Here is a 27,110-nt window from a genome sequence, read left to right on the forward strand (position 1 = left end):
CTGAGCACTGCAAAGCACGAAGGTGTCTGTGTCGTCTGTGAGGATCAAATGGTCACTTGCTGCTTAGCGGGACTCCTGATGATGTTCAACAGGATAGAAAATGAAATTGCAGTGATCATAATGATTTCACTTAAGAACTATTGCTATTCTCCTTCCAGGTCACATGATATACATTAGAAGAAAATGGACCTATTAATGATTGTCATTATAAAAAAACAAACATGAACAAAAAAATGTCCGAACCACTGTCACACAACCTCGTATGCAGAAGCACAGAAGTGTGAATTTTGTGGATAAAACTGTTTTTTACAATAATGTGTTCAGATATTTGTATATTCACTATTTTCAGTGTTGTATGGTGCAAGGACAACGTACCACTAAAATACAAAAAACAAAACAATACTAATTATGTAATAATCATAGATAAAATCTGATGATCAAAACTGACATTTAAGACTTTTAAAGGAAACAGAAAGACATGACAAGATGGAAAGTAGGGGGAAGCTTTTTTTTGTAACACGAAAGGATTCAAATTGATTAAAAAGTTTATTGTACCGTTGTTTTAAATGTTATGTACCGTACGAACTGATCCGCTCACATCCGGACCAGGATTTAGGAGTGGAAAGAAGGACAGGTCTGTATCGAACGAAACATCAGACCTCTCCAACTCTACTCACAAAGCTACAGATAACTGGAATTTACAGCATGTTGATGTATAAGTTCTTGTGTACCTGCTGTTATTGCTGTACCACTGATAGCACAAATCCCATGAGATGCTCAGTTACTGGACCACAGCAGAAACGTTACGCTGAGCTGAGTGTATATTAAATACGTACATTAGGGCTACAGTCTGGCCTGGGATGGTGTTTAGATGATGCACATTGTAATATCAGGAGCAGAGGGATATAATGTACATGAATGATGTAAACACTGCTTTTTGCAGAAGGCCGCTTTTGTACCCTGATCATGGAGCGGATTAACCATATACGTAACCTTAACCACTACGATTCTGACACTGTAAACATTTTCCACAGATCATAGCTTTATGCCACTTTGACCGTCAGTGGAGAGACGGACCTCAGGATTTGTCCGAGGCCAGAACGCAGTCGAAGAAAGTTGAGAGCACTTTACAGATGGCTTGAGCTTGTTCCTGCAATGGATAGAACAAAATAAATGTCGGACAGAACTGTTACTGTAGTACATTATAGAAATATGCTTTCACGCTTCAACAGAAAAGGGTTGCACGAGCAGGGCGATATATACTCAAGACATGTCTGGTTTACGTTCTGCGCGGCGCAAGGCCAATAGCACGGGAGTGTGTCTTTGATCATGTGCCTTGACCAAGACATGGGGTGTAACTCCTTATAACTCCAATATGGTGCATCCAGGTCCATTTTTTTTTCTCAGAAATTATAGCTGGTCAGTGCAGCAAATATTGATAAAAATCATCTTAAGCGATAACGTCAAGATGATAAACACAACATAACACAAAGACTCTACTTGTATAGGAATGGATACGTGATATAACTAGAAATATGCATTTCAAATAAAACAAAATAAAACATGGCACAGACCAGATACAGTACAATGTGATTCTGGTACAAAGCAAAAATATTTACCATGTGATTACAGAAATACAGAGGTTGCCAAGTGTTTTAACGGAAACCAGTTAAAGGGGTATAGTGCAGGCTATTTCTTCACTTGGTCTATAAACTTACCGCATTGCTGCACTGGTAGACCCAGATGCTACACTCCTGCTGCTTGGCGTCGGTGGTGCTGAGTGCCAGGAGGTTTCTCCCAGCTCCAAGACCATCATCATAGCACAGCATGCGCACTATCAGGTAGAGAGGGTGGCGATGTAGCACGTCCTAACGAGAGGGTAAACAGCAGCATTGAAGTTTGAGCAAAAAACTATCGAAAAAAAAAAAAAAAGAAGACGACAAAATCCTGATTTTGGGGGGATGCATTACATGCATGAAATGGGAGATTCATGCATGTAATGCACTGGGAGAATAAAAAATCTGTCATTTTACCCATATTTCTTCAAATGTCATTTGATTTTGACCCATGCTGGCCAAACAGCATAGAAATACATCACAAACTAATCCTTAAATGCGCACCTCGGATCTAAAATTAATGCACTTTTTGAACTAGATGCTGTTTATGGAGTACAAAAGCTAGAAGAAATATAGTGTTCCTGCTGCCAATTGACAAGTAAACTGTTTTGTTTCGATTACATTAGTCATTAGAATGACCCACATGTTTCATAACGGTGGTAATGATGGTGCTTATATCTGCTTAGGTTTTGAAATAGCAGCAGGTTACTGTAAAAGGCTCTGGACTGAAGAAAGTCCAGTCGCACGCTAATGAATTGTGCACTGCGGCACTGTTGAATCTCCAATCAGACTGGTCAGAAGGTCACTCTACTGAAAGTGTTGACTGTCTGGTAAATCACAGGCTTTATATAAACGTTATTGTTCTTCTTGGACTTGTATAATGGACACAGCACATAATCTAAAACAGTAATACAGTAATCCCTCGCCTATCGCAGGGGTAACGTTCCAGAAATCCCAGTGATAGGGGAGAATCTGCGAAGTGGCAACCTATGTATACAGTAGAGTATACAGAATACCTGTATATCTTAAGGCTTTATAAACCGTCCTGACCCTCTTATAAACCTTTCCCCTGCTCCTAAACACTTTCAATATTCTCAAATCTACGTAATGTTAACATAAAACATTCTATAAGGGTACTCACCAGTGAATGATGAATTAAGTGTTTGGACTAATGATGATGAAGGTATTGAAATAAATGTACTGCATACCCAAGAAGAAGAGCATTACAGCTCTTTTGAAAGCTTAATTTTTTAGGCTAGAAAATGCTTACTGTATTTTTCGGACTATAAGCCGCTACTTTTTTCCCACGTTTTGAACCCCGCGGCTTAAACAATGAAGCGGCTAATTTATGGATTTTTCCTGGGTTTTTCTGGTTTTCCCGGTTTCACAAACTTCAAGTCAAAAAACTGAGCCAGAAAAACATTAGACCAATGAAATTGTAATGAAATTCTTTATATTAAATCAGATGCTCTCCCACTGAATCGGGCCGCAGCACATCATAAATATGGATGAGGTTCCTCTGACGTTTGACCTGCCGCTCACTCGGACTGTCAACAGGAAATGCGAATCATTTGTCATGCTGAAAACAACCAGGCATGAAAAAACACACTTCACCTGTGTTCTGAGCTGCACGGCATCGAGAGAAAAGCTTCACCGATGGTGATTTTTAAACGCACAACGATGCCAAAAGAAAAACTCCCGAGAGAAATTGTTGTGAAAGGAAGGAGGAAGACAGTGAACTATGACTTTCTTGGTAGGCTACTGTTTAGATACAAGCCGTGTAACAGACACTGTCTTTCGTTAAAGCCTGTGTAAAGTTCATTAGTTTCAGTGAAGACACCTGCGGCTTATAAACAGGTGCGACGAATTTATGTTCAAAATAAAAATCTTTGTAAAATTCAGTGCGTGCGGCTTATATTTGGGTGCGCTAATAGTCCGGAAATTACGGTATTTTACCGCAAAAACAATTAAAACAACTCAACAATACTACCTATATACCGCAAATTTGTGCGTGAAAAAGGGGGTTCGTGAGGGATCAAAAAAAAGGGGGTTCGTGAGGGATCATACTTTTCATAGCTGTCATTCCATCATTAATAATAACGAGACCTTGTTTTGTGAATGTTCTATAACATTAAATATATCCTCAAACGCACAATGGTTGAAATGGATTGATAACCATGTTACCAAATTGCTGTAGTAGATTGTAGAGAGATTTACACTATATGCTGTTCATAAAAAAATGGAAAATCTATTTTTTTATATAACAGTGTATATTAAAAATTAGCTAAAAAAAATGCCAGAACATACAGTATGCACAGACAAAAATGCCTTGAGTATAAAGATATAGAGCTATTTTACTGTAACCTAAAATACACCAGCATAGAGGTACTATATAGGCACCAAAAAGTGTGTTTGGACTGCATGAATGTTTTTAACATTATTTTTTTAAAAACAAATGAGGATGTTGCACTTCCCTTAACCAAAACTGCCTTATCATAAATTTGCAAACAGATAAACACATAGTGAAAAGACTTACACACTGGTCCAAAGACGCCACTTTGACCCCATACTTGGACACGCCCAGGATCATCTCCTCTTCTCCAGGCACAAATGGCAGCTTTCCATCTTGCTTTGGAGAGAGAATACAGAGGTTTCCAAAAATTAAACATAGAGAGTGAATGAGACGGTGGTGTTTGTCCTGACGGTACAAAAATAATATTATGGAGTGGCAACAAGACAATTCTGTGTATTTCTCCCAAAATCTTTTTTTCTAGAGCAGTGTGTTTTCTACAATGTGCATGAGATCATTCGTGCTGTAATGCTATGCCTTAAGTTGAGCATACATGTATGTGGACATTACCTGAGCTGCATCGATATAGCTGATCAGGTCTAACGGCTCCTGAAGGGTTTTGCTCATCTCGAAGTCCAGCTTCTCAACAGCTCCCAAATATTTAACTTTGAACTCAGCGCATGTCTCGGACACACTGTTACCTATCGGGTTCGGTGTAAAGATTTCAATAATAGATTTTATTATTCATTATGGATTATGTATAGATTATGTTAACATGTTCACCTGAGCTCTTGGTGGAGTCTGTATCAAGACTAGCGACTGTGCTGGACCTGGACAAGCCTCCCAGACTGGAGTCTACAGACTAGATGGAGACAGAACAGGTGCTAGTGCTATGATTTGAACTGCCTTGTACCTCGCAGTTGAGACGGGTCAGAGTGCAGCACAGCTCACCTTGCTCTTAGTGCTGATCTCACTGCTTTGGGAGCTGCTGCTGCTGTGGCGCTTTTTGACCTTGCGGAACATTCTTCACCACGACACCACATTCTTCAGCATGACGCCAGCACTCCAGGTCTCCCAACACCAGTCCTCTAAACACAATTCAACCAACGCTTATAAAAAGGAGCAAAGAGCAGTGAGGCAGGCAGATCATTAATCAGTCTGCCTTAGTACATAAACAGTGCAAAGTGCTGCTTTCTGCAGGCAAATAGAGAAACTCAGCTGGCCTTTACATGCCTTTACATCAGCAGCAATGTTTGTGAATTAAATTTTCCTTCAGTATTGTCTCCTTTGTAAATCCTTTGAGGCATAGACTGCACAAGACCCTTGAAGGTCTTAAGCAAATCCTTCAGTTAGGTAAGTTGCCAGGTAAGGCCTACATGGATCAGACTTGTTTGTCCAGCACATCACACAGATGCTTGATAGAATTGAGATCTGGGTAAATCAGAGGGAAATCAGCACTTTGAAATCTTTGTCATGCTACTCAAAACCAAATGAAAGGGGAGTCCTGTTCAATGCATGCACTGCCATTAGGGAATAACTTCCATGAAGAGGCTTGATGTGTTTGCCTATTTTTCCTGCTTCCAACACATCAAATTGCCTAATTAATCCCCTTGAGGTTTGCCAATGAAAGAGGATAATCATGTTATCCAACTCACCTGTTAGTGGTTTTAATGTTATGGCTGATCCTTTCTAAGGACTGGAACAATACAATGAAGGAAGATCAAGAGAAAAAAAAGATAGTCTGACATTATATTAAAAACCCAACGCAACAATGCTGTGTGCCGAATCACTCGTCCCGACAGCACACGCACCGCCATGTCAGTGTCTCTTCTGTGCTATGAATAGTTAACCACCAAAATAACTCGTCTGGAAAAATCGCTTGGTGCTGCCACAGGGACAGCCTAAATATCACCATGATGCTACCAACAATAACCATAACGATGACTGTAGATGTTCTTCTTGGACAGCTTCAGGTCTGCAATGACTATGAACAATGTGCCCTCAAGATTTCATCGTTAAAGTCAGTTAAAATAGATTTGAGTTTCAAACTATATGTATAATGTATCTGTTTACTATTAGTCTAAAACTAGAATTAATTCAGAAAATGCTCACATTTAAGTTTCTTAATGAGCACATGGCTTCCTGTTTTTGACTATAACACACAGTTATAGAATTGAATTTTTGATCATTGTAACTATCTGGTATAACCTGGATGACTAGGGGTTCCCCCTCTCTTCCCAAGTTTTCTTCCACAATTTCTCTGTGGGATCAATAGTGTTCTTATTCTGATATATATATATATATATGTGTGTGTGTGTGTGTGTGTGTGTGTGTGTGTGTGTGTGTGTAAAGCTGCTTTGTGAAAATGAACATCGCTTAGTTGCAGTCTTTCCATGTCAGGAATCGCCAACAAAGCATATGGTTTATCAGACACACCAGGTTTTGAGTTTCCCTCTATGTGGTATGTGTTCTCCCAGTGTCTGTATGGGTTTCTTCCAGGTTCTCTGCTTTTCACCTACTCATCCACCTGGATATAAAATATTGTGTGTGTGTGTGTGTGTGTGTGTGTGTGTGTGTGTGTGTGTGTGGTGCCCTGCAAAAAACTGGCTTCCTATTAACAGTAGGATGTACTCCCCTCTTATACAGTGTTTCCAGAAGATCCACTGTGATCCTGACCAGGATATCGTTATTGCACATGAAGAAATAAAATGTTCTGTAGGATGAATCCTGTATTGGGAGTTCTTATTATTCTATATCAATAATCTGAAAGTAAAACCGAGCATTACAGAACAGCACTGTGTAACCTGAGTGTCCTATAGCAAATGAAGTGCACAGATGTCTAGTGTGAACTGAAAGCCAGTTGTCCATGCACACACCCATCACCCCACACACACACACACACACACAGACACACACAGCATTTCTGTAGTGTCGGTGTTGCTGGTGTGGGGACACTGTACACTTGCGTCTCCTGGCCAAATTGTCAATTGTCCGTCCTTGGCGTCCAGGTTCACGCGCTCACATTGTCTCAGGAGCGCGCGCCGGAATCTCCAAACCACTTCTCCGGCTTTGGGCTCTAGACGCGTCCGCGCGCGGTCTCGCCCCAGACAGGATCTCCGCGCGCGCTCGCGAGCGCCGAACTAATCTCCGGTTGCGCATTTCTTATGAATGAGATCACCGCGGAAGTAACGGAAACCCGTTGCTAGGAAACACCCACGCACCCCCCACCCCCTCCCCTTCTCACCCGTACCACCTACATTCGTTAGTCTCGCGCCTGGAACGAAACAGGAAACAGGACTGTAAAGGCAGCGCGGCTCTCACCTCTGCTCCAGACGTCTGTAAAGCGGGGCCACTTTAATAGCGTACTGAGACCGAGGACCATCAAAGTACCGCGCCTCCGGATCTCTCTCTCTCTCTCTCTCTCTCTCTCTCTCTCTGTGAGTGTGTTTTGGCTGAGACTGGCGTTGACACTTCACTTCCTGTGCGCCTCCACCCAGCTGCTCTTAAAGGGGCCGCGGCCTGAGAGTGAGGCTTCACCCTGCAGCTCACTAACATCAACAAAGGACGCTGTGTGCTTCGTGGTCAGGAGGTGAAATCCCCAAAGCTGCAAACTTCCGTGCAAACTTACTAACAGGAAATCAAGTCTATTCATTAACAGAGTAGTATTACAACATTTATAACGATTTATAAATAAATAACATGTAGCGCAGCACATTTAACCATTACACATTTAACAGCGGTTGTTTTACAGATCACTGATTTATTTTATATTAGGAAAGTATAAGACCAAAATCAACACACACACACACACACACACACACACACACACACTGTACTTAAAAAAAAAAAAAGTTTATTGCGCTTGACTCTATAGACTATAAAGATTATTATTTTTAGTTGAAATAAATGTGTTTAAAGAGCTCACATGAAGGTTTGCTTGGTGGAAATAATGATGAAAGAACTGATTTGCAAGAGAAGTGAAAAAGTCTATAATTTCCTACTATATAAAGTGTCCTGTAAAGTGTAAAATGTTACTGTGGGCAAAAGCTTGTTATACAGAGACCCGATCTCAAATCCTTTCATCATTATTATTATTATTATTATTATTATTATTATTATTATTATAACAACTTATAGTGGCTAAGAAATAAGCTGTTGTTCTGCACAATTTCCGCTAAGGGCGATAATGATCACCTCCTGCACTGCGCCAGCGGCGGACTGAACCAGTGAAGAAGACATATGTAATGCATGTCTAAAATATATGCATGTTTTAGTTTCAGTTTATTACGATGTCAAAAATAAAGAGTATTATCTGGCCTCAGGTGGTTTTATTTGGAGACTCGATTACACAGGTAGGTTTGAACACGATTCACACACAAGCAGGTGCAAATTTGTATTATTCCTTCATAAAGAGACCTTTCTTTTCTCTCAGTTTTCCTTCCAAGTGAAAGGATGGGGTTCTGAGATCGCCAACAAACTTGCGAGGTGAGAGTTAAACTCTTCATAGCCTTCATGTGTCCATGTTCCCTAGATATATGTACACTATATATAGCTCTCTTTGTCCATTTATTACATTTTTCATAATATTACCAAGTTCAAGTTTATTTCTATAGCGTTTTTCACAATGGACTTTGTCTCAAAGCAGCTTTCCAGCACTCAAGAATTAAAGTGAATGATGTGTGAAGTTATTATTACCATTTCTTTGTATGATTATTTCTATATGGAGTGATTACCCATGTCACCCTTGCTGGTGCTTGTCTCAAACAAAATCTGTGATTTCATTTCAATTTAGTTATTATAGATTTTTTTATAGTTCTGAGTCTATTATTTTAGTCCCAAGAGTTAGAATGGGTTTAATCTCTCTCAGACACACCATAACCTAATGCATGATGGTTTTAAAAAACACAGGAAGTAAAACGTTTGTGTCAAATGAATAGTCACAATCTGTTTAGGAAAGAAATCAGTGCAGAGGAGGTGTGTGGAATTAATTGTACAGTCACACAGGGCCACAAGTAGTTTGTCTGTTATAAACTATACTTATTGTTTTGTCAGAAAGTGTGACGTGGTGAACAGAGGATTGTCTGGATACAACACTCGATGGGCCAAACTGGTTGTTCCCCGATTAATCCCACATCATGGTGATTCTCGTGCTTCGATCGCAGCAGTGACTGTGTTCTTCGGTGCCAATGATTCTGCCCTGAAAGGCAAGATGAGTTTAGCCTGGTATCCAATTTGGCTAAATGAACCTTCTCTGTGTCACTATTTAAACACTATTATATCACTTTCTTTCAGATAAGAACCCACAGCAACACGTTCCCTCTGATGAATATTCTGAGAATCTGAAGGACATTGTCAGATATTTGGCTACAGCTGGCGTACCTAAGGACAAGATCATATTTATCGCTCCTCCACCGATACAAGAGGAACTTTGGGAAAAAGAGTGCATCCTAAAAGGTCTGATCATATTTACGTTTGTTTGTTTGCTTGTATATTAATATGCCACAATAAGTGTTTTCTACTCGTCCTTCCCCTCCAGGGTGCTCGCTGAATCGTCTAAACTCTGTGGCTGGACAGTACGCTCAGGTGTGCGTCCAGACGGCTAGACAGTGCGGAGTGGACGTGATCGACCTCTGGTCCCTCATGCAAAAAGACGGAGAGGTGCCAGACACACACATAATCAGGCAATTCATAGATACATGTATAAAAATGGAGGCTGCATAATATGTGTTGATCCAGTATTAGCAACCAAGCAGATCCATGAATCTTTGAGAACAAACACTCTAACAATATGCCTCAGAAGCTACAAAAGACAAAAAAAAAGGGCAAAAATGTTTAATTACAAATTAATTGTAATTGAAATTAAGACAGCAAGCTTTTTAGTTCAGTTGAGTGTTGTGTTAAAGTTTTGGCATTATCACAATATAATAAAATCCCATATCATACAACACTCATTTATTTCAATCCATCTCCACGTTTATTACTCTTTGTACACGATCCTGAATGCAAATAAACATTCCGCATTCCCTTTCTTTCAGGATTTCTCAGTGTATCTCTCAGACGGCCTGCACCTCTCTGAAAAGGGCAACCAGTTTGTAGCCGAACACGTGTGGAGACTGTTGGAGAGCAGAGTCGCTGATTTACCCTTCATCCTGCCGTACTGGGCTGATGTAGACTGTAAGAACCCTGAGAACAGCCTGCTGGGTGATTAGAAGCTGCACTGCAACTAAATGTCTTTTACGCCAGTTTTTGGTCTGATTTGCACTTCGGATTCGTGTTAATAAAGGCACGAGGTTTACAAAGAATGTCTGAATCAGATGTTCACATCATGTTGGAATTATAAAATACAGCAGTACCTCGATTCGCATTTACTACAACCAGTATTTGTACTTTAATACTTTCCACCTCTGTAATTCACCCACAAGAGTAAAATCAGGTACTGATGTAGGTTAAGGATTCCTGGGGTCAGAGTTCATCCCAAAGGTATTCAATAGGATTGAAGTCAGAGCTTTATAGAAGACCAGATCTTTCATTCCACCCGCATATCTTCATGGAGCTCGCATTATGCACAGGGGCACGGCCATGCTGGAACAGGTACACGTCTGCTTGTTTAAGTGAATGGAAAATTTAATGCATCTAAAAACATCTCATGCAATTGTGTGCCTCCAATTTTGAGGTACATTTGAGGAAGAACCACGTATGGCTGGAAGAGTCAGGTGACCCAATTAACTCCCCCCCTTTCATTTACTAAAATCTGTACACAGGTCATTTTTTTGCTGTACTATTAAATCAGTTGTAATGTCGATATAAGTGCAGATAAGCAGGTGCAACTCCATCCAATCCAAAATACTCAAGTACGTACTCAAACGAAGAATCTATAACGAGAGTTTGAGTTTATGCACTTGATCACTCGCTTCTTACATATAATTATACTGAAATTGGCTGAGCTTCTATCCAGTGTGTTTGCAGTCACTTTCCATACAAGACCATGTGTAGTGGTAAGAGTTTATTCTTGCGAGTCCATACAGTGTAAGTAAATAAAGATATATACATCTAGAAGATAAATGCATCGTACTATAGCACTTAATACAACCTGAAACATTTCAACCAAAATATGACATTTTAAACTTCCTGGTTTACCAAATGGCATTATATAGTATTTCAAACACCATAAAAAACTGTATTTTATGGGTTTATGGCACAGTAAAATGTTAAATATGACCTGGGGCATCACCAAGCCATCAATTACAACACTTACGTAACAAAAAAAGTGTAAATGGGAAATCGTATTTTCATACATAAGAGAATCGCATATAAAATGGAGTCAGAAAGGCACGACGTACGTACACGTGAAATACACAGCGCACGTGTTCGGCTAACGCAACGGTTTCGAACAAGAAAAATAAACGTATAAAGATTCACATCTGTAATGCTTAAATCATAAATACGATAGTGAAATCTAAACAGCACATACAGTATTCACTGCCTAAATAAAAAAACAAAAACACACATTTGAAGACTTCTCCTACTGATATGTTTCCACAGGCTCACACGTGTGCGTTTAAATTAGAATTCAGTGTTTTTGATATATTATCGAGTTTTCCAGTTCAAATCTCCGAACAGTTTTACAAAATAGAAAACCTCAAATGTAGTAGAACTTCTACGGCAGAGCAGAAGTAGGAAGGGCAGATTATGCGGAGGAACATTCCAGTTTAATCATCTGTTTGACAACGTGATGAGCAGTAGTACAGAAGCGCACTGAAATTGGACGCAGAGCCGAGTCTAGGTCGAGATTCCTGGGAGCGGAAAATGACAGCAAGACTGACCTTTAACTCAAATATTGGATGTGATCCTTTACAAAGAAAACCTCCACTGATCCCTGATCACAAGGCACATTTTAATTACCTTTAAAAGTGCAGTGTTTCTAGAGCTGTAATAAGCAGTATGAAAGCTGGGCAATAGATCGGATTAGAATAGGCAATAGATTACTTTTCCTCGGTAAAGGCTTCTGGTTTTCTTGCCCTTCAAACATGTTTATCCAAAGAAGTGCTTCTCGGCACAGCTCCTATTGTCGAAAACACAACCTATACGTTTTAACACGGAGGGGGGGATTAAATCGAGGAAAGACGAAATCATTGAAATGTGTTTCTCTTTACAGGCAACAGGGGGCGACCTTTTAATATCCAACTACAGTATACCGATTGTCCCAGCAAAAATAACCCCGAATCTACATAAAGGCTCATTTGTTTGTCGTGTACCAAAGTGCATACCTGCAGTGGAGTGAGTGTGAGGTGTGAATGCGACGGGGCGAACGCGCGAGTCTTTCAGCACTCCGTCTCTTTGCTCTCGATGCGCGCTTGTCTCTGCAGTCGCCGGTTCTGGCGGTTTACTGGCGAATGTTCGGTGAGGTCCTCGAACGACTTGGCTGGCGCAGAGCTCGGGGGGAAGGCTGTCCCTGGTGGAGAGTCGCCGCTGGAGTCCTCCTCGATGGTGGCCATACGTTGAGGATCCGCTCTGGGCTCGGAAGAGGACGTTGCGGGCGGAGAGGTGCTGCTGCCGCTGGAGTGTCCCTGCACGGCTCGCGCTGCTGAAACAGAAGGAGCAGGAGGAGGAAGAAAGGGCGCTTTGATGATGCGCATGGGAGCTCCTTCAGCACTGCCCAGCATCTCCATATTCTAGATAGGAAGAGAAGTGTCATTAGTAAAAACTTAAAAAAAAAAAACCAAAAAAACACAACACTGGGGAAAACAGTCAGATGTTTTAATGGAGTAAAAAGGAGCCAATGTTCCCAGTGGTTGAGATTAATGTTAATAAATGTGCAAAATGCTAAACAAATGCCGTTTTATCTATTATACAGTGTAACACTGTGATCTTAAACTTAAAATGATTTGACTATAACTGGATCATCATCTTAAACATGAAAAACATGCCAGACTTCTTTCTCTACACTGACGTCACCTCTTACACACCCATGAGCTGCTCAGGCAAATCATCCGCATCTCAGGTTCCGGGGGGATTCTTTGGGATTTGTGCAATTTATCTCAAAAAAAAAAAAAACAAAGCCATGCACTCATAACACTACCACACTTCAGTGAACGTTTACATCAACACCGACTGCACAACACTATACACTTCAACCCGTGCTCAGCATTCGACACACCTTAGAAAACAGCTAGCTAACAGATGCACAACTCGACACACTACACTACACGGGCAAAGACCATGTGACACACTCACCTCGGGCTTTACTACACACTTCCACCTTCATCTGCTGCAGTTCCATGAGGCTCAGAGCAAACAGTGGAGCCACAGGTCACATCTTCAGCCACACTCACCTCATACACTCACATAATGTGTTTAGCGCCACTGAAAAGGCCATGCGAACTGCACCTCACACACTTTCTCACACACAGTTATGCTCGCTCTCTTTACGACCCGTTTAGTACAAGTATGCAAATAATCCCCATCTCTGGAATAACGGTGCACGGATGAGGAAAAGGCACTTACGCTGGGATATATGAGAGATTTGGAGGTCTCCTCGTACTGTCTGTCCAGCTTCTTGTCCTGCAAACAAGCACAATAGAAAAAAAAATGTGAATCTGTTACATGGTGACCTTTCAGATCCCAATTTTCTCACTGATCTTTCAACAAATAATGATTACACCACTAAATACTAAAAGTAGTCTTATATTCACTGTAATTAAGGGGGAAAATCTGTGCTATTAGAGGATTAAAACACTAGCGCTCTTATTGGAATATGATGCCTGGATTTTAATGTTGCACTGAGTCCATATATAAAACAGGGGATGTTCAAACACACACATATAGGGGTGATTTAACATACCACCTGATAATATTTCTGATAAAAGCCGTCTTTTATTCCCAAATTAAAAAAAAAAAAAAAGAAAAAAAAAAAATACTTACCACACAGTGCACCAGTATGCTCAGAGGAATCCAGAAAAGGAGAGAGAAGACCACCACAGAGCCCACTATATTGTCAGCCAGGAACTTCCCTGAAGACATTAAGAATTATGAGCACCCTTAGTAAAGGTGGTTAAATACATATGAACAAAAGTATTAGGACACCTGACTTTTCCAGCCACATATCTTTTACCATGAGATAGAATTAATTTTTTCCATCAAACCTGTTCGGGGAAAATATGGTTTACATGGGTTGGAGTGGAAGATCTTGAGTGGTCTGCTATGGAGCACTGACCTGAACCCTTCTGAACACCTTTGGAATGAATGTGAATGCTGACTGCACCTCAGGCCTCCTCACCTCACCTACATCAGTACCTGACTTTACTGACACCCTTGTGGGCCGAATGAGCACAAATCTCCACAAGCGCATCTTCTCAGAAGAGTGGAGGTTATTCTAACAGCAAACGGGGACTAAATGTGGAATGGGATTAAAAACAAAACAACACATGCAAATCTTCTAATCAGGGGTCCACAATCGTTTGTCCATATAGTGTAAGTTACAAAGATATAGATTTTAGCTTAAGCTCACACAGCGTTGTGCTGCTGAAAATATCTAAGTAGTAACATGTGGGTCTGCAACAGCAGTCCAAATTTAATTTGAATTGTTAAGAATGAATAATGTCTCATTATTTCTCAGAGCCTTTACAACAGGAAAAACAGATCCCACAATCAGATCTTAAACCATGCAGAACAGCATCTGAACAGCGTCTCACCCATCTGAATTTTTTTCCCCCCACCACATTTTTGTCTTCAGTTTTCTCTCACAGAACCCACATCAAGACTCATAGAAACCAACAGGTTCTTTTGCCATGCATTCTGATTGGACGGCTGGTTTTGAGGCAGCATCTAAGTGTATTTTGACTTGGTGAAGCCAAACATATTTCTGCAAACCTCCAAATGTAACTTTAGACGCACTCACTTTTTGACTCTCCATACTGTGCATAAAGAAAATATATATTACATACATACGGCTCTCATTGTTTCGTCTTTTTTATTTATTATTGCTATTGTATATAAGCATATTTATCTAGCATATCTATCTAACTATTTTAATAGCCATTGGCTTTCATTTTTCTATTCCTCTTTTTTTCTATCTTCTCCACAACAATGGCTAAGGAAACTAGGCCTCTGTATTACCCCATGAAACAGGAAGTCAGGGTTGATGACTGAAGAGCTGCTGAAACATTTTCTTGATAACAATATAAATAGAAACAAGAAACAGTTTTTCAAGCTGACTGTATCTAAAATCTTACAAGACAATGCAGTTGATCATCTATTATTACCAAACGTGTTGATGTCCAGCTTGTCAATAAAGTCCCACAACCTCTCCACAACGTCTTGTACCTGCTTCATGCATTTACCCTGAAAGAGATAAAACACGACATTTTATGGCAAAAAAGAAACGGAACAAATGAAACAAATCATCGCAAAAAAGTGAGGAAGAAGGAAGTAAAGGAGCTCACGTTGCCATCGCAGAAGCCCACAGTGCAGGGTTTTCCCTTCCTCAGATACAGATAATCTCCACCATCATCCTGAAAAGGGGTGCAGAGTCCGTTTTTGTCCCTACAGCACACTTTACACGAGCTGTCCGTTTCTGTAAGAAAGCGAAGGAGTCACTGTTATTTAAAATACCCATTAAAAGCTGTACATTATATTATTTTTACTGACATCACTCAAACTGACAGATTTTGAGAGTTTGAAATGTAAAATAATATAAATATTGGTCATTTCTTTTTTGTATTTATTTATTTGTATTTAGTGTTCAAGGCTCACCAGAAAATACCCTTAAACAGGAAATCCCAAGGCGACTGTGTCAAAGCGCCTGAGAAATATGTTCCACCCGAAACCAGTGTGGACTTCAACCGGACTCACCGTTGCATGCGCAGGGGCGAAGACTCATTTTAACTTCGCAAAAAGGAACACACTCGCCACTGCGACACTGGCCTCTATCCACACACTCTGTTTGATCAGGCAGATTTCCAGGAGCTGGACAGTCACTGCTTTTGCCTACAAGGAAAAAAAAAAAAAAATAAATGAATTCCTCTACAACAAATATTAAAAACAGCATCGAACGCACAGCGTTTAAGATGTCGGACCTCTGATCGGTTTGTGAGTTTAAATCCCAGCACCACCAACCTACAAATGACAGGTCCATGAGCAAGGCCTTCGAACCTCAAGTGCTCAGTTGTATAAATGAGATCATTAGAAGTTTGGATACGAGCATCTACAAATATGAATGTACACAAAAAAAGATCCTCCCGAGTTTGACCAAAAGACAAACCTAGAGGCTTTTGGCACCTCGTTATTGTTCCAAGTAAACAAGCAGAGCTTTGTACGATCATACAAAATGACGTGCGCTTTATTTTCTCCCACTCGGCCTGCATGTCAAATACCACCTGATAATTATGGGATTATTCCTATTATTATTCACCCGTGCACGATGAGCTGGCTTTACACGTTGCGTTGATGGACTCCTGACAGATCTTATTGGCTTCTTGGAATTTGCATCCGTGGCAACATGGACTGTTCCTGTCACTGAGGCACAGGGAGAAATACAACAAAGTGAATAAACAAGCACAAAAAAAACAAACACACACCACACAATGATGCTACTTTTCTACATTTTGAGGTTTAACAAAACCACCCCCCAAAAAAAATGTAATAAAATAAAAAAAATGTAAAAGGATAAGTTAATCTTTTAATGTAGGCCAAGAAGTGAAAGCTGGAAAATGATATGACAAATCATATCATAGAAAAATCTATAATATTTGTATTGCATCACTCACTCCTACTCTCACAACCATCAATTACGAGATTGATCTGCCTCACAGCATACCTGCACTGCATGCGCTTTTTCAGCTTGCAGTCAGCTGTACAGCAGGGGTCATCATTGCGATGGAGGAGTCCGGGGTCACACTCCTCCCCTTCCTCCACACGAGAGTTGCCACACAAATTCATGGAGCGTACCTTGAAGCACTGTGGAGCCTTGACCCTCAGAGTCCTGCTCACTGATGCTTTACTGCAGTTTGAGAACCGCTGCAATTAAAACAAAGCATATATTTCATGCCAGAACTAAAAAACAACAAACAAAAAAAAGCGTTAAACCTTTCAGGAGCATAAAGTCAATACAGTTACAGGCGGATTTTCATGTGGATGCTGTTTTGAACCTTTTCTCAACTGTAGATCATCCGAGCAAATGATAGATTTTTGCTGCTTTATATTTTTTTAAGTTTGCTCAGTTTTCTTGCTAAAACCTGTAAGTATCAGAATGTTATTGTTATTAAATGCGAGACTGATACCTTGTTGTTTGGATGGTCTCCACTCACGGCGATGGGGTACATTACAAACTTGCCACCTTGGTCATCACTTGGAGCACAGTAGGCAATGTTGTCTGGGTCGTGCTCTGCTCCGAAGTTGTGTCCAAGCTCGTGAGTGGTCACCAGGTCTGCTTCCTACGTGTTCGTAATCGACACAAAAAATGTTCAGCTCCCAGGGAATATAACTGCTTTCAGAACTGTGATGTGGTCGCATTAAGCATTTACACACAAACCTTGGTAAGAATGGTCTTGCCATAGTTCTTAGTGCTGGTTAAACCAGTGTTCAGGTAGCTGGCTTTCCTCACTGAAGGGACCGGATAGTAAGCTGTAAAAAAAATAAGGGCATGATTTGTATAACCTCTGCACATTTTGGAGAAGGCGTATCCGAGTAAATTTGAAACACAGCCATACGTTTTGAGCAGAGTCCTCCCAAGGCCTGGTCTCTGGAGGAAGCTACATATGCGAGTCCGAGAGTGCCTTCGTCGAAGTCCTGATAAGTGAAGAGGTGAGCCAGGCACACAGCTGAAGCGTTATCCGCTATATCTGAACTGAATTGCTGCAACAGAACAGGCCAGTTATTTTGGTTTCGTATCAATCCAGTGGAAAATAAATACATGTTTATGTTGGGAAGTGTGATTGAGGATCCAGTGTTTAAAACACACAATTTAGAGCCATTAATGCACCTACCAGCATGTTCTCAAATATTAATATTAATGCATAATACACACAAATCTCTTCTGATAACAACCTTGCCAACTCTGTATTCTTACAACAGAATAACGTTGTGAAAGAAATCAAGTGTAATTCAAATAATAGAACGGAAAAATCTGCGAAATGGCCATGTGAGACCAACATGCTGCTGAAAATAAATAATTGAATAAATGCTATACCAGAAACGAACAGCTTTTCTCAATAATATTACAAAAAGAAATTGAAGCGCTCACTTCTAGAAGCTTCTTGACATCCCACACTTGGTTGTCTTTTGGTCGTGGGCTGCCTTCCATGTTATAGTGGAGCTGTCCTTCAGACACCTTAGTTGGATACTTGTTTATGATGATCTGTTACATGGAACATGATTGAAGCTTTAGCGCAATTTATTACATCGTGCACCACAGACGCCAACGGAATATCAGTGTGCAACATTCGCACTGAAAACAGTGACTATACATGATGAAAACCACAACCGCATAACAGTCACGATCGCAGCCCAAAGCGGCCATTGTGTTCCTGTTGAGTGAATATCACATGATTGGTGAAATGCCATTCTCCACTGAATCACGCTTTATTATAAATGGACAAATGAGTCAGTTGGGGCAAGAAGTGGAAAGGGCATTTAAATGTAAAAACTGTGTGCGTCAACCAAGACCATGAACTTTACAGAAGGAAAAAATACTTCATCTGGTAGAAGAGGTTTGAACTGAACTGTGTGGTAGTGACCTGATGAATCTGTACACCGTAGCCTTTGAACTCATCGTCCCATGAAGTGTTCCTGTAGATGTCATCCACTCGGTCAATCAGTTCAATCTGAAAGAAACAGCATGTGCAAATTCACTAAACACTGTGCGTTCAGAATTACGCTCAAATCCCTTTGTAATTTGTTTGTCACAGACTCAGAATGCTAAACTGCATTAAATGATGTTTCCCCAGTTTATTAATCTACACTCCAAAAATTATTAAAAAGAAAAACTGACAGACATTAGTAGTCCAATCTCGAAATGTAGCTCTGGTGCATCTCATCTATACAAGATCATACCGCTGAAATTCCATTATCTAAGATTTTACATACTTTCGGTTAGGTCCTTTCTCATAAGCACATGCTGTTTTGCTAAAAAAACAACCTGTGTCTAAACTGTTGCATGTTTCCTTCTCGAACTATTATTATTGTTTACCAGGTAGTTCAGTGTGGTGCTTTCCTCTTCACGGCCCATGTGCTTGTAGAAGCGGTAGTCGGCCACCAGTAGCAGCGTGCAGGTGTTCTTCTTGTGGTTGTGAGCCTGTCTTCGAACTCTCCGACCTGCTTCTGTACGCATTCATCAGAAAACATGAAGGATAGTTAGTTGCAGAGGTCAGACAGACTGGATACGCCCCCTGTCTGTTTTGCTTGGTGTATCTCTACTGATTGCACATTTGAATATTTATTGCTTTTGAGGTAACTTGGTAATAATAGGTCAACTCTTGCAATTGCTCAAAAATCTAGAAAACAACTGAAAAAGCTTATTAGCACCAGCTTTTATCCTTAAAAACAACAAAAACAAAAAACACTGCTGTGCTGTGCTGTCACGCTTTCTGTTCTTTCATCTTATCAATGCATACTTTCACAGAGCTGTAAATAACCTTCAGCAAATAGAGCACGACTTCATCTGCATTTAGTTTCTCTCTCTGAACTCAGTTTTTAGAGCAAGTTGTTTTATATTAGCAAATTTTTGGTCTCTCAGATGATTATCTCAGAGGTTACGTTAATAACCGCACACATGCTTAGAATTGTCCATTGTACATTTCCACTAGTGGTAGAAAGAGCAAGTAAACAAACTGAAAGCAGCTGACATTATATTACTGATATTGCTGTTAATCGGATGAGCATCAAGGAGAAAATATTTGATTGAATTTGGAGGGTCCCACCTATAATAAAATAAAATAAAATGACATATATCACATTTTTAAAGATCGACTTGTGTGATATCGTGTAGGAATTTATGGCTCATGCAGCCCCATGCTTCGTTTCAGTTGATGCGTCTTCTGCACTTGCATCTTGCGCAACAGTGTGAAATCAATAATTATTCTTTCGGTAATGCTGAAATGTAGCCAAATCTAAAAGCCCAAGAACAGCTGCCATTTTCAAGCTGACTACCAGTTTCCTTCAGCGGAAAGCGATGACAAAAACAGTGCATTTTCATTTGTTGCAGTTTTGACATGCAGTTAAAAGAAAAAAAAAACACACCCTGAAAACCTTATTCTTTATTTCTAGATAAAGCATTTTGTTTAATAATTATTTATTCAGGTAAAGTTTGTCCTCTCAGACCTTTCGACATGTCCCCTGTGATCTGTAACAAGCAGCACAGCGAGCGGTCGTTTAGGGCATTTCTTAATGCAAATGAGCACATTAATTTAGACTGTGTGGGGTTTATTGATGGCTGATGCATACAGGTGTGCGTGCACGTGCGCGAAAAACCCACACATTTAGATAAACAATACCCCAGATCTCACAGCAATACCTATAAACTGTCTGAAGTCTGAAAACTGAGCCAGGCAGGACTAAGTAATTTAAACTCCATGTGCAATTAGTAATTGATGACAGCAGCTCTTGTATCAGTCAGAATGGATAAAACTGTGAAGCTTCTGAGCAGATTGTGGTTGAGATGTGTGCTGCAGGAGTGACAGATGGCGAAGTGACAGGCGAAAGTCTGCATTACTTGCGCCTCGATCAAATATTGCTCTCTAATGACTGCATGACATTTTGAAAGACTTTTTTTTCCAGCGAAAGTAATCTGCATAATCACTGCAGCCTTTATAAATTCCAAATTCTCACCACCATCCTTCTGTGACTGTGCTGCTGTTTTGGGCTCCTCTGGAAGAAACTGTGAAGCCTCAGCATTGACGTAACCACATACTTTTGGGGATGCCAGTCGGCTAATGTTCTTGATGTCCTCGGAGCGATACACCAGCAGGCGGTTGTCTGGCGCCTTCTCTGTGAACCTCCATATGGGCTAATAGATGTAAAGGAGAAGAGAGAAAATAGAAGGGTGGTGGTGTATGTGTGTTTGTGTGTGTGTGTGTGTGTGTGTGTGTGTGTGTGTGTGTGTGTGTGTGTGGTGGGGTTGTGTGGGGCAGAGACACAAGCACGTTAGAAATGTTTTAAGGTACCAGCCTTTCGAAGTAAAATCTTCAGGAAAGGCTTGACATAACATAGAATCTCAGATATGAACCTGATTGAGAGATTTGATTTATACAATGCCCCCACCAAGGATATGTCAAAAAGAGGGGAAAGAGGGAGGAGAGGGGAACTTTTCTTCAAGGCAGAAAAAAATAGATACCTCCACGTTGTACTCGGCTTCATCAGTAAGGATATGCGCTGAAAATTCATCTCCATCTATGTGGGCCTGCACCCGTGAATGCTCCTCACCTGAGACAATAAGAGTGAAAGTACTGTTCCTGGTTACCTTTGTGTTCTATGTAAATTTGGTTCATTCTTAAAATCTAGGATGGTAACTACAATTATTATTTTTACTACAACGACTATTATTACCATCATTACAAACTAATACATTAAACGTATGACTGTTGTATTATTATCATTTTCCCCACTCCAGAGTCACAGCTCAAACCGAGAATCTCACCTACTACATGTCCTCGGAAGTAATTTTGCAATTCGACTTCGTAATTCTTCTCCTTTCCTTGATCATCTATAAACACTGCTTTGAAGCTGTCTGTGAAAAGCTCGGTGTTGGTGGTCAGGTACAACTTGAAATGCCTTTAGAAATAAAGTAATAAAGAAAGAAAAAGTGGAAATTCAAACACAACCTTTAGGGACAATCCGACACCTCCTGATTGGAAAGTCAAGAGAACAGTGTGACACAATGCTGTACAGTTACAAATGAGAATCTCAGTAAAATCAGTATTATATAAATCATCATACATAAAGTGTTCCATAAATATATAAGCCCTCTGCGGGTCATGGTGGTAGTGACAACGTTCCCATTTCAAAAGACCGTACCATTATTGTAGCATTTTTCAGAATGGTTTGACTTGAATGAGATGAGTAGGGAAAGTGGAAGTTTAGTGGTTAAGGTGTTGGGTTACTGATCGGAAGGTCGGGGGGTTCAAACCCTGGTATCGCCAAGCTGCCACTCTTGAGCCTATAACCCTCTGTGCGCCAAGGAAACCTTATTATGGCTGACTCTGCGCTCTGACCCCAGCTTAGAAGCAAGCTGACATATGTGAAGAAAAATTTCACTGTGCTATAATGTATATATGGATTATAATTGCTATTCTATTAATCACAATCCAGAGATCAACCTATTGGAACACTTCACAATTATTTGAGTGGACAAATCACTAATCTGGGTGCATGAGCCATCATTGCTTCCAAATCACAGTAGCCCAGCAGTTGAGTTGATCCAGTACACTACAGTTATAATGAACATAACCATTATTTTTTTTTTAATTAATATATTATTAATCCTTATTAATATTCGTTATCAGTCGTAATTTTGAGTTCGCTTAGTTGCCTTTGCGCCTAGTTAACTGAACTGTCAAGTAAGCAGAATAAGAAAAAACAGGTGAGCTAGCTAATGATTTCATGATTAACCCTCCGCTGAAAATATCCACCATTATTCAGTACATTTGCTACCCAGCAAGAAGCTCCTCGTGGTCAGTATGGGTATTTAGTTACTGTACAGATAATTATTCAATTTTAAAGATGTCTTATGTGAGCAATGGGATCATTCCAGGAGAGAAAAAGTTCACAAGACTTTACCTCTTCAGTGCGGTGAAGCTGACTAGACGTTCGACGTGTGACGGCGAGTCAACGTCTCTCTTCCTTAAGGAATGCTGCTGGAGGCTAGAAGCAGGAAGCACCTCAAAGTCTGCCAAGATTGAGCTGAGGCTCTCTGTATCCGAGTTCAGCAAAGGGGAGAAGCGCATTCATTACTTCCAATCACACAGCAAGCATGTGGCACATAAAAGCTACATTTTGTAAAAGATGATATTAACGACCGTAGTTCAAAAGCCAAACAACGGTAGATTAGTGTTCATTGACATTATATAGAAACTGCTTGAAAACCTACCCACGGGTACAAACCCTGTGTTTTTAGTTCTGCAGAATTAAATTTCAGGCTTGAACACATCTGATTTAGCTAATTAAAGCCTTCAGTGGCAACTGAATGGTGGATTTCTCTTTCTTTTTCTTTCTTTCTTTCTTTAGCGTCATATCAACTTCTATGGTTATGTTCATGGCGAAAGCTTAGTTTTGTTTTACAGTTTGATAGACAATTTTTAATAAGATGTTTAAGATAATTTTTCTCTAAAAACTTAAGTAAAGGTTAATTTGCTTAAATACCTTTTCAAGAGTGACAACAAATTTCTCCAAGGGCTATATGTTTTTCCCCGTTTAACACGGTGGTTACGTTCCAAACCTGCGATAAACTGACGCCACCCCCAAAATGCTATTTTTTGTATACACTACTGTACTGTATTAACATTTTACTTATTTTTATAATAAATAATTCTATTTTTTATAAATAAATTTCATTATTTCAACATTAAACTCCGTAAATACAAATCCCTATAAGTTTTTTGGTCTATGGTGCTATCTGCGAGAGACCGGGAAAATCAGCCAAACAAATTAGCAATTTGGCAAATGCAATTCTGGGATAAACCGGGGGGCGAGATATGAACCGCGGTAAATCGGCGGATTACTGTATTACAGTCCGAATAGTCGATTTCAACGAGTAAGTTTGGGCAAACCCGGAGTAAAGACTATTCTAATAATAATTATGCCAAATATATCTGTTAAATTCCTGCCCACTCATGAATTCATACATGTAAAAAATATATTTATATATGTATTTATTTATTTGTGGATTTGTTTGCTGTATATAACATCGTTTTTGATAGCATCTGATAAATTCTAATCGTTGCACGCTATCATTTAAGTGATTACAGGAACCAGTCTGTCTCATAGATGTTCCACAGCATTAAATAAAACTCCAAAAGGATAAAAATGTTTAATAAATAAATATCCTTGGCACAGTAAATTCGTCAGTCTGCATCACAGTCCATTACACATTTACGCCAAACAGTTATTTGAATGCGGTTGTATTAGTACAGCGATACCTGCCTCTATCTTTTCAGTAACCAAATTAACAAGGAAGTGTCTGAATGCCATTTCATTGGTAAGGGATATTATTTGAAGCACCTGGAATAAATACACAATGCAAAACAAGATTTCTGTAAAAGAAAATATCTCGTTTTCAACACTTAGAAAACAATAGACTTTCATTTTATGGTATTTTTTTCCATTTTCTATTTATAATTCATATTTATTGTGAGTCATAGATATTACTGACGTGTGTGACAGAAAGTCTTTGTTACAAATCATGACCACAGTTTTATGCTAGGTTCACACATCACCATTTGCTGTACTGTGAAATCTACCGAGTGCCACAGTAGCTTTTAACAGAGAATGACACAACAAGCAGTCCACTTTTGACAACAATTCAGGAAACAGATCATGTGCTCTCTACTGTCTTCACTTTTATCAGTAGTCATACACTGTCACTCAGTTTCTATATACATTTACATTTACACTTAGTCAGTGTCATAGTCACGTACCTGAAAGTCGTCAAGTTGAAAACTAACCATATTCGCTCATTTTGTTGTTTTGAAATCTCTGTATTTGTGAATAGGGGGTTATACAGTTCTTCTGGAGAAAACTTTATTCTCTCAAAGTCATCTTCAATAAGAACTTACACAGCACAGTGTCACTTTATACCACACCATACTGCACATGGACACTTTCAGGACAATCACACTAAATCACTTTAATTTCTACTGACAATATTTGTACTGTCAATAAGGACAATCACACAATCATATTTTTTATAGTTTATACTTTTTTATTGATCTACTTAATTTTTTTATCCTTAAATTCTATTCCTTTGATATGATTAAATGTTGGACAGTGCATTTCACTGTATGTTGTACTCTCTATGTATGTGTATGTGATTAATACAAATTTGAACGTGAAGAATATCAGCGTTAAAACGTAAAACACGAATTGAATGTTGAAATGACTTATAATGCTGTTTCAATCTTCCAAAATCTCAAAGGAAACTACATAATGGTTTGAAAACAAATTTCAGCTTAAATAATAAATATTCACATTTTAGAGAATTCCCTGAGAAAAATATAACCTATAGATCCTTATATAGTGACGAGAAATGGGCAACTGTACAGTTCAGACCTTCTACACACAAAATAAACCAACTAACCTAAAATATGAGCGAAAAGTATGTATTTTTTTTAAAGAATAAATAAAGATAAAGATAAAAAAAAAGGAAATGAAACTCAAATAGCAGCATTAGCACATAGTTTCAGAGTTGCTTCAGAAGATTACATCTTTGGGCAATTGTTCTTAAACAAAAGTCACAAGGAATCCTATAAAACATTTTATTTTTTCAAAAATAGTGCTTATTAATTGTCATTTCTTGGCTTGGCACACTGTGTATGCATTTTTTTGTTGGAAATAAAATCGTAGTTGTTTAATAATGTATATTTAGAGACACATTTTACACGAGCTGTCAATATGGATCATTAGAGCTTAGCTGAGAAAACACTGCTAGAAAACTGTGGAAATATATCGTAAATATATTGATATATAAGCTGTAGGAATAGTTGTGGACAATTTAATGGGAACTGTACATCAATAATAAGTCAATTGTTTTGGTATCAGTTGAATGTGAATGAAAGCTTTAATTCCGGGTTGTTTTGCAGATCAGTGATATACTGGGATGAGGGATGAGTTGCTGTATTAAACCGTAAAATATTATTCTAAAACAGTTATTGTTAAGAAAAATTTTAAGATCAGTTTCCGGCTGAAAACAGGGAGAAAGATATATTTCTCAGAGAGCTATAGTTGAAGATAAGCTTAGACTGGTGTAGGTTTGAGGCGGACAGTCGGTGTTGTGACTCTGATACAACGGAAATGGAGCTAAAATGTATGTGGGGGAAAAACTCACCAAACTCTCCATCCGCTTCCTGTTTTCTCAGCTCCTTCTCCACCGATCTGGGATTCAGTGCACATTTCACCCAACATGGTGCTAATATAAACATCAAAATGATCACCTTCATCGTAGCATCTCAGAAAAACAGCTCTCAGAAAGTCTTTATTCACACTCCGGCATGAACGGCACCTATGATCATATTAACGGTCTACATTACACATCCAAGGGGTTTCGGACATTCAATATAATCCCAAGCGTTTACCCGAAACCGTGCTGTCGGTCCAACTTGTCGTATGTGTGCTTCCGGATCACAAAATATGCGCCGGGATATGGCTCGCTTTCCCTTTCTCTTATTTTTTCCCCCACCCGTATTACAAAGCGCCTCACTACTACCGGGTATAGTAAGTCGTTGTGACTAGAAGCAAGGTGATTGGACAGCACACAAACAGTAGGCCAATCATAATCAAGTAGGCGGGATCTCATTAAAAGCGGTAAAATTCCCTATATTAATGTGGCAAGTCTGAAAATCACTGCCCTCTCTGGCCGGTTTAGAGTATTACACCGGCAGAACATACTGTATACTGGTAGGATGACCTGATAACCAATAGAGATGTATCTTCTTCTTCTTTCTGCTGCTCCCATTAGGGGGCGCCACAACGAATCAGCTATCTCCATACTACTCTGTCCTTTACATCTGCCTCTTTCAAACCAACTACCCGCATGTCTTCCTTCACCACATCTATGAACCTCCTTTTTAGCCTTCCTCATTTTCTCCTTCCTAGTGGCTCTATCCTCAGTATTCTCCAACCGATATACACCATGTCCCTCCTCTGCACATGTCCAAACCATCTTAATCTCGCCTCTCTCACCTTGTCTTCAAAACGTTCTACATGCGCTGTCCCTCTAATAAACTCATTTCTAATCCTGTTCATTCTCGTCACTCCCAAAAAAAACCTCAACATCTTCAGCTCTGCTACCTCCAGCTCCATCTCCTGTCTTTTACTCAATGCCACTGTCTCTAAACAATACATCACAGGTCTCACCAGTCCTATAAACTTTCCCTTTCACTCTTGCAGATACCCTTCTATCGCAAATCACTCCTGCCACTCTTCTCCACCCACTCCACCCTGTCTGCACTCTTTTCTTCACTTCTCGAACACACTCTCCATTACTTTGCACTGTTGACCCC

The 27,110-nt window shown here is 39.7% G+C and overlaps 3 protein-coding genes across 5 annotated transcripts; 1 reads left to right on the forward strand and 2 right to left on the reverse strand.

The window, feature by feature from the left end:
• Nucleotides 1-527: 527 nt before the first annotated feature.
• Nucleotides 528-7,489, reverse strand: itgb1bp1 (integrin beta 1 binding protein 1). 2 transcript variants are annotated; one of them, XM_046856035.1, is made up of 7 exons: nt 7,228-7,489; nt 4,858-4,991; nt 4,690-4,768; nt 4,477-4,607; nt 4,153-4,245; nt 1,719-1,868; nt 528-1,150 (listed from the first exon to the last, which is right to left on the reverse strand). In XM_046856035.1, the coding sequence occupies exons 2-7, from the start codon at nt 4,927-4,929 to the stop codon at nt 1,079-1,081; spliced, it is 597 nt and encodes a 198-aa protein (XP_046711991.1). In that variant the 5' UTR covers nt 4,930-4,991; nt 7,228-7,489; the 3' UTR covers nt 528-1,078. The 2 variants fall into 2 exon arrangements, with proteins under 2 accessions (XP_046711991.1, XP_046711990.1); XM_046856034.1 differs by having other exon boundaries at nt 4,858-4,994; nt 7,228-7,488.
• Nucleotides 7,490-7,773: 284 nt separating this feature from the next.
• On the forward strand, nt 7,774-10,208 carry iah1 (isoamyl acetate hydrolyzing esterase 1 (putative)). Its single transcript, XM_046856033.1, has 6 exons — nt 7,774-8,258; nt 8,339-8,391; nt 8,959-9,110; nt 9,199-9,360; nt 9,443-9,564; nt 9,942-10,208. Exons 1-6 carry the CDS (start codon nt 8,196-8,198, stop codon nt 10,113-10,115), a joined length of 726 nt encoding a protein of 241 aa, XP_046711989.1. The 5' UTR covers nt 7,774-8,195; the 3' UTR covers nt 10,116-10,208.
• Nucleotides 10,209-10,894: 686 nt separating this feature from the next.
• Nucleotides 10,895-26,305, reverse strand: adam17a (ADAM metallopeptidase domain 17a). 2 transcript variants are annotated; one of them, XM_046856032.1, is made up of 19 exons: nt 25,937-26,305; nt 22,675-22,807; nt 21,536-21,669; nt 21,233-21,321; nt 20,728-20,905; nt 19,091-19,221; nt 18,639-18,725; nt 18,146-18,259; nt 17,613-17,757; nt 17,435-17,526; nt 17,184-17,336; nt 16,721-16,920; nt 16,316-16,419; nt 15,757-15,891; nt 15,348-15,478; nt 15,168-15,246; nt 13,828-13,916; nt 13,411-13,467; nt 10,895-12,490 (listed from the first exon to the last, which is right to left on the reverse strand). In XM_046856032.1, the coding sequence occupies exons 1-19, from the start codon at nt 26,046-26,048 to the stop codon at nt 12,290-12,292; spliced, it is 2,364 nt and encodes a 787-aa protein (XP_046711988.1). In that variant the 5' UTR covers nt 26,049-26,305; the 3' UTR covers nt 10,895-12,289. The 2 variants fall into 2 exon arrangements, with proteins under 2 accessions (XP_046711988.1, XP_046711987.1); XM_046856031.1 differs by having other exon boundaries at nt 10,895-12,578.
• Between the last annotated feature and the right edge of the window lie 805 nt (nt 26,306-27,110).

Source organism: Silurus meridionalis, chromosome 8 (genome assembly GCF_014805685.1).
Source record: "Silurus meridionalis isolate SWU-2019-XX chromosome 8, ASM1480568v1, whole genome shotgun sequence".
Taxonomy (NCBI): Eukaryota; Metazoa; Chordata; class Actinopteri; order Siluriformes; family Siluridae; genus Silurus; species Silurus meridionalis.

Coding starts and splice junctions, on each gene's coding strand:
- itgb1bp1 (XM_046856035.1), bottom strand. CDS start 4,929: ATGTTCCGCAAGGTCAAAAAGCGCCACAGCAGCAGCAGCTCCCAAAGC. Junction 1,869..4,152: donor TGGCGTCTTTGGACCAGTGT/GTAAGTCTTTTC, acceptor CCCTCTCGTTAG/GACGTGCTACATCGCCACCC. Junction 1,151..1,718: donor TCTACCAGTGCAGCAATGCG/GTAAGTTTATAG, acceptor TATCCATTGCAG/GAACAAGCTCAAGCCATCTG.
- iah1 (XM_046856033.1), top strand. CDS start 8,196: ATGTCAAAAATAAAGAGTATTATCTGGCCTCAGGTGGTTTTATTTGGA. Junction 8,259..8,338: donor TTGGAGACTCGATTACACAG/GTAGGTTTGAAC, acceptor CTTTTCTCTCAG/TTTTCCTTCCAAGTGAAAGG. Junction 9,111..9,198: donor CAATGATTCTGCCCTGAAAG/GCAAGATGAGTT, acceptor ACTTTCTTTCAG/ATAAGAACCCACAGCAACAC.
- adam17a (XM_046856031.1), bottom strand. CDS start 26,048: ATGAAGGTGATCATTTTGATGTTTATATTAGCACCATGTTGGGTGAAA. Junction 16,921..17,183: donor GAGACCATCCAAACAACAAG/GTATCAGTCTCG, acceptor TTTTAATTGCAG/CGGTTCTCAAACTGCAGTAA. Junction 15,479..15,756: donor TCGCCCCTGCGCATGCAACG/GTGAGTCCGGTT, acceptor GCTTTCTTACAG/AAACGGACAGCTCGTGTAAA.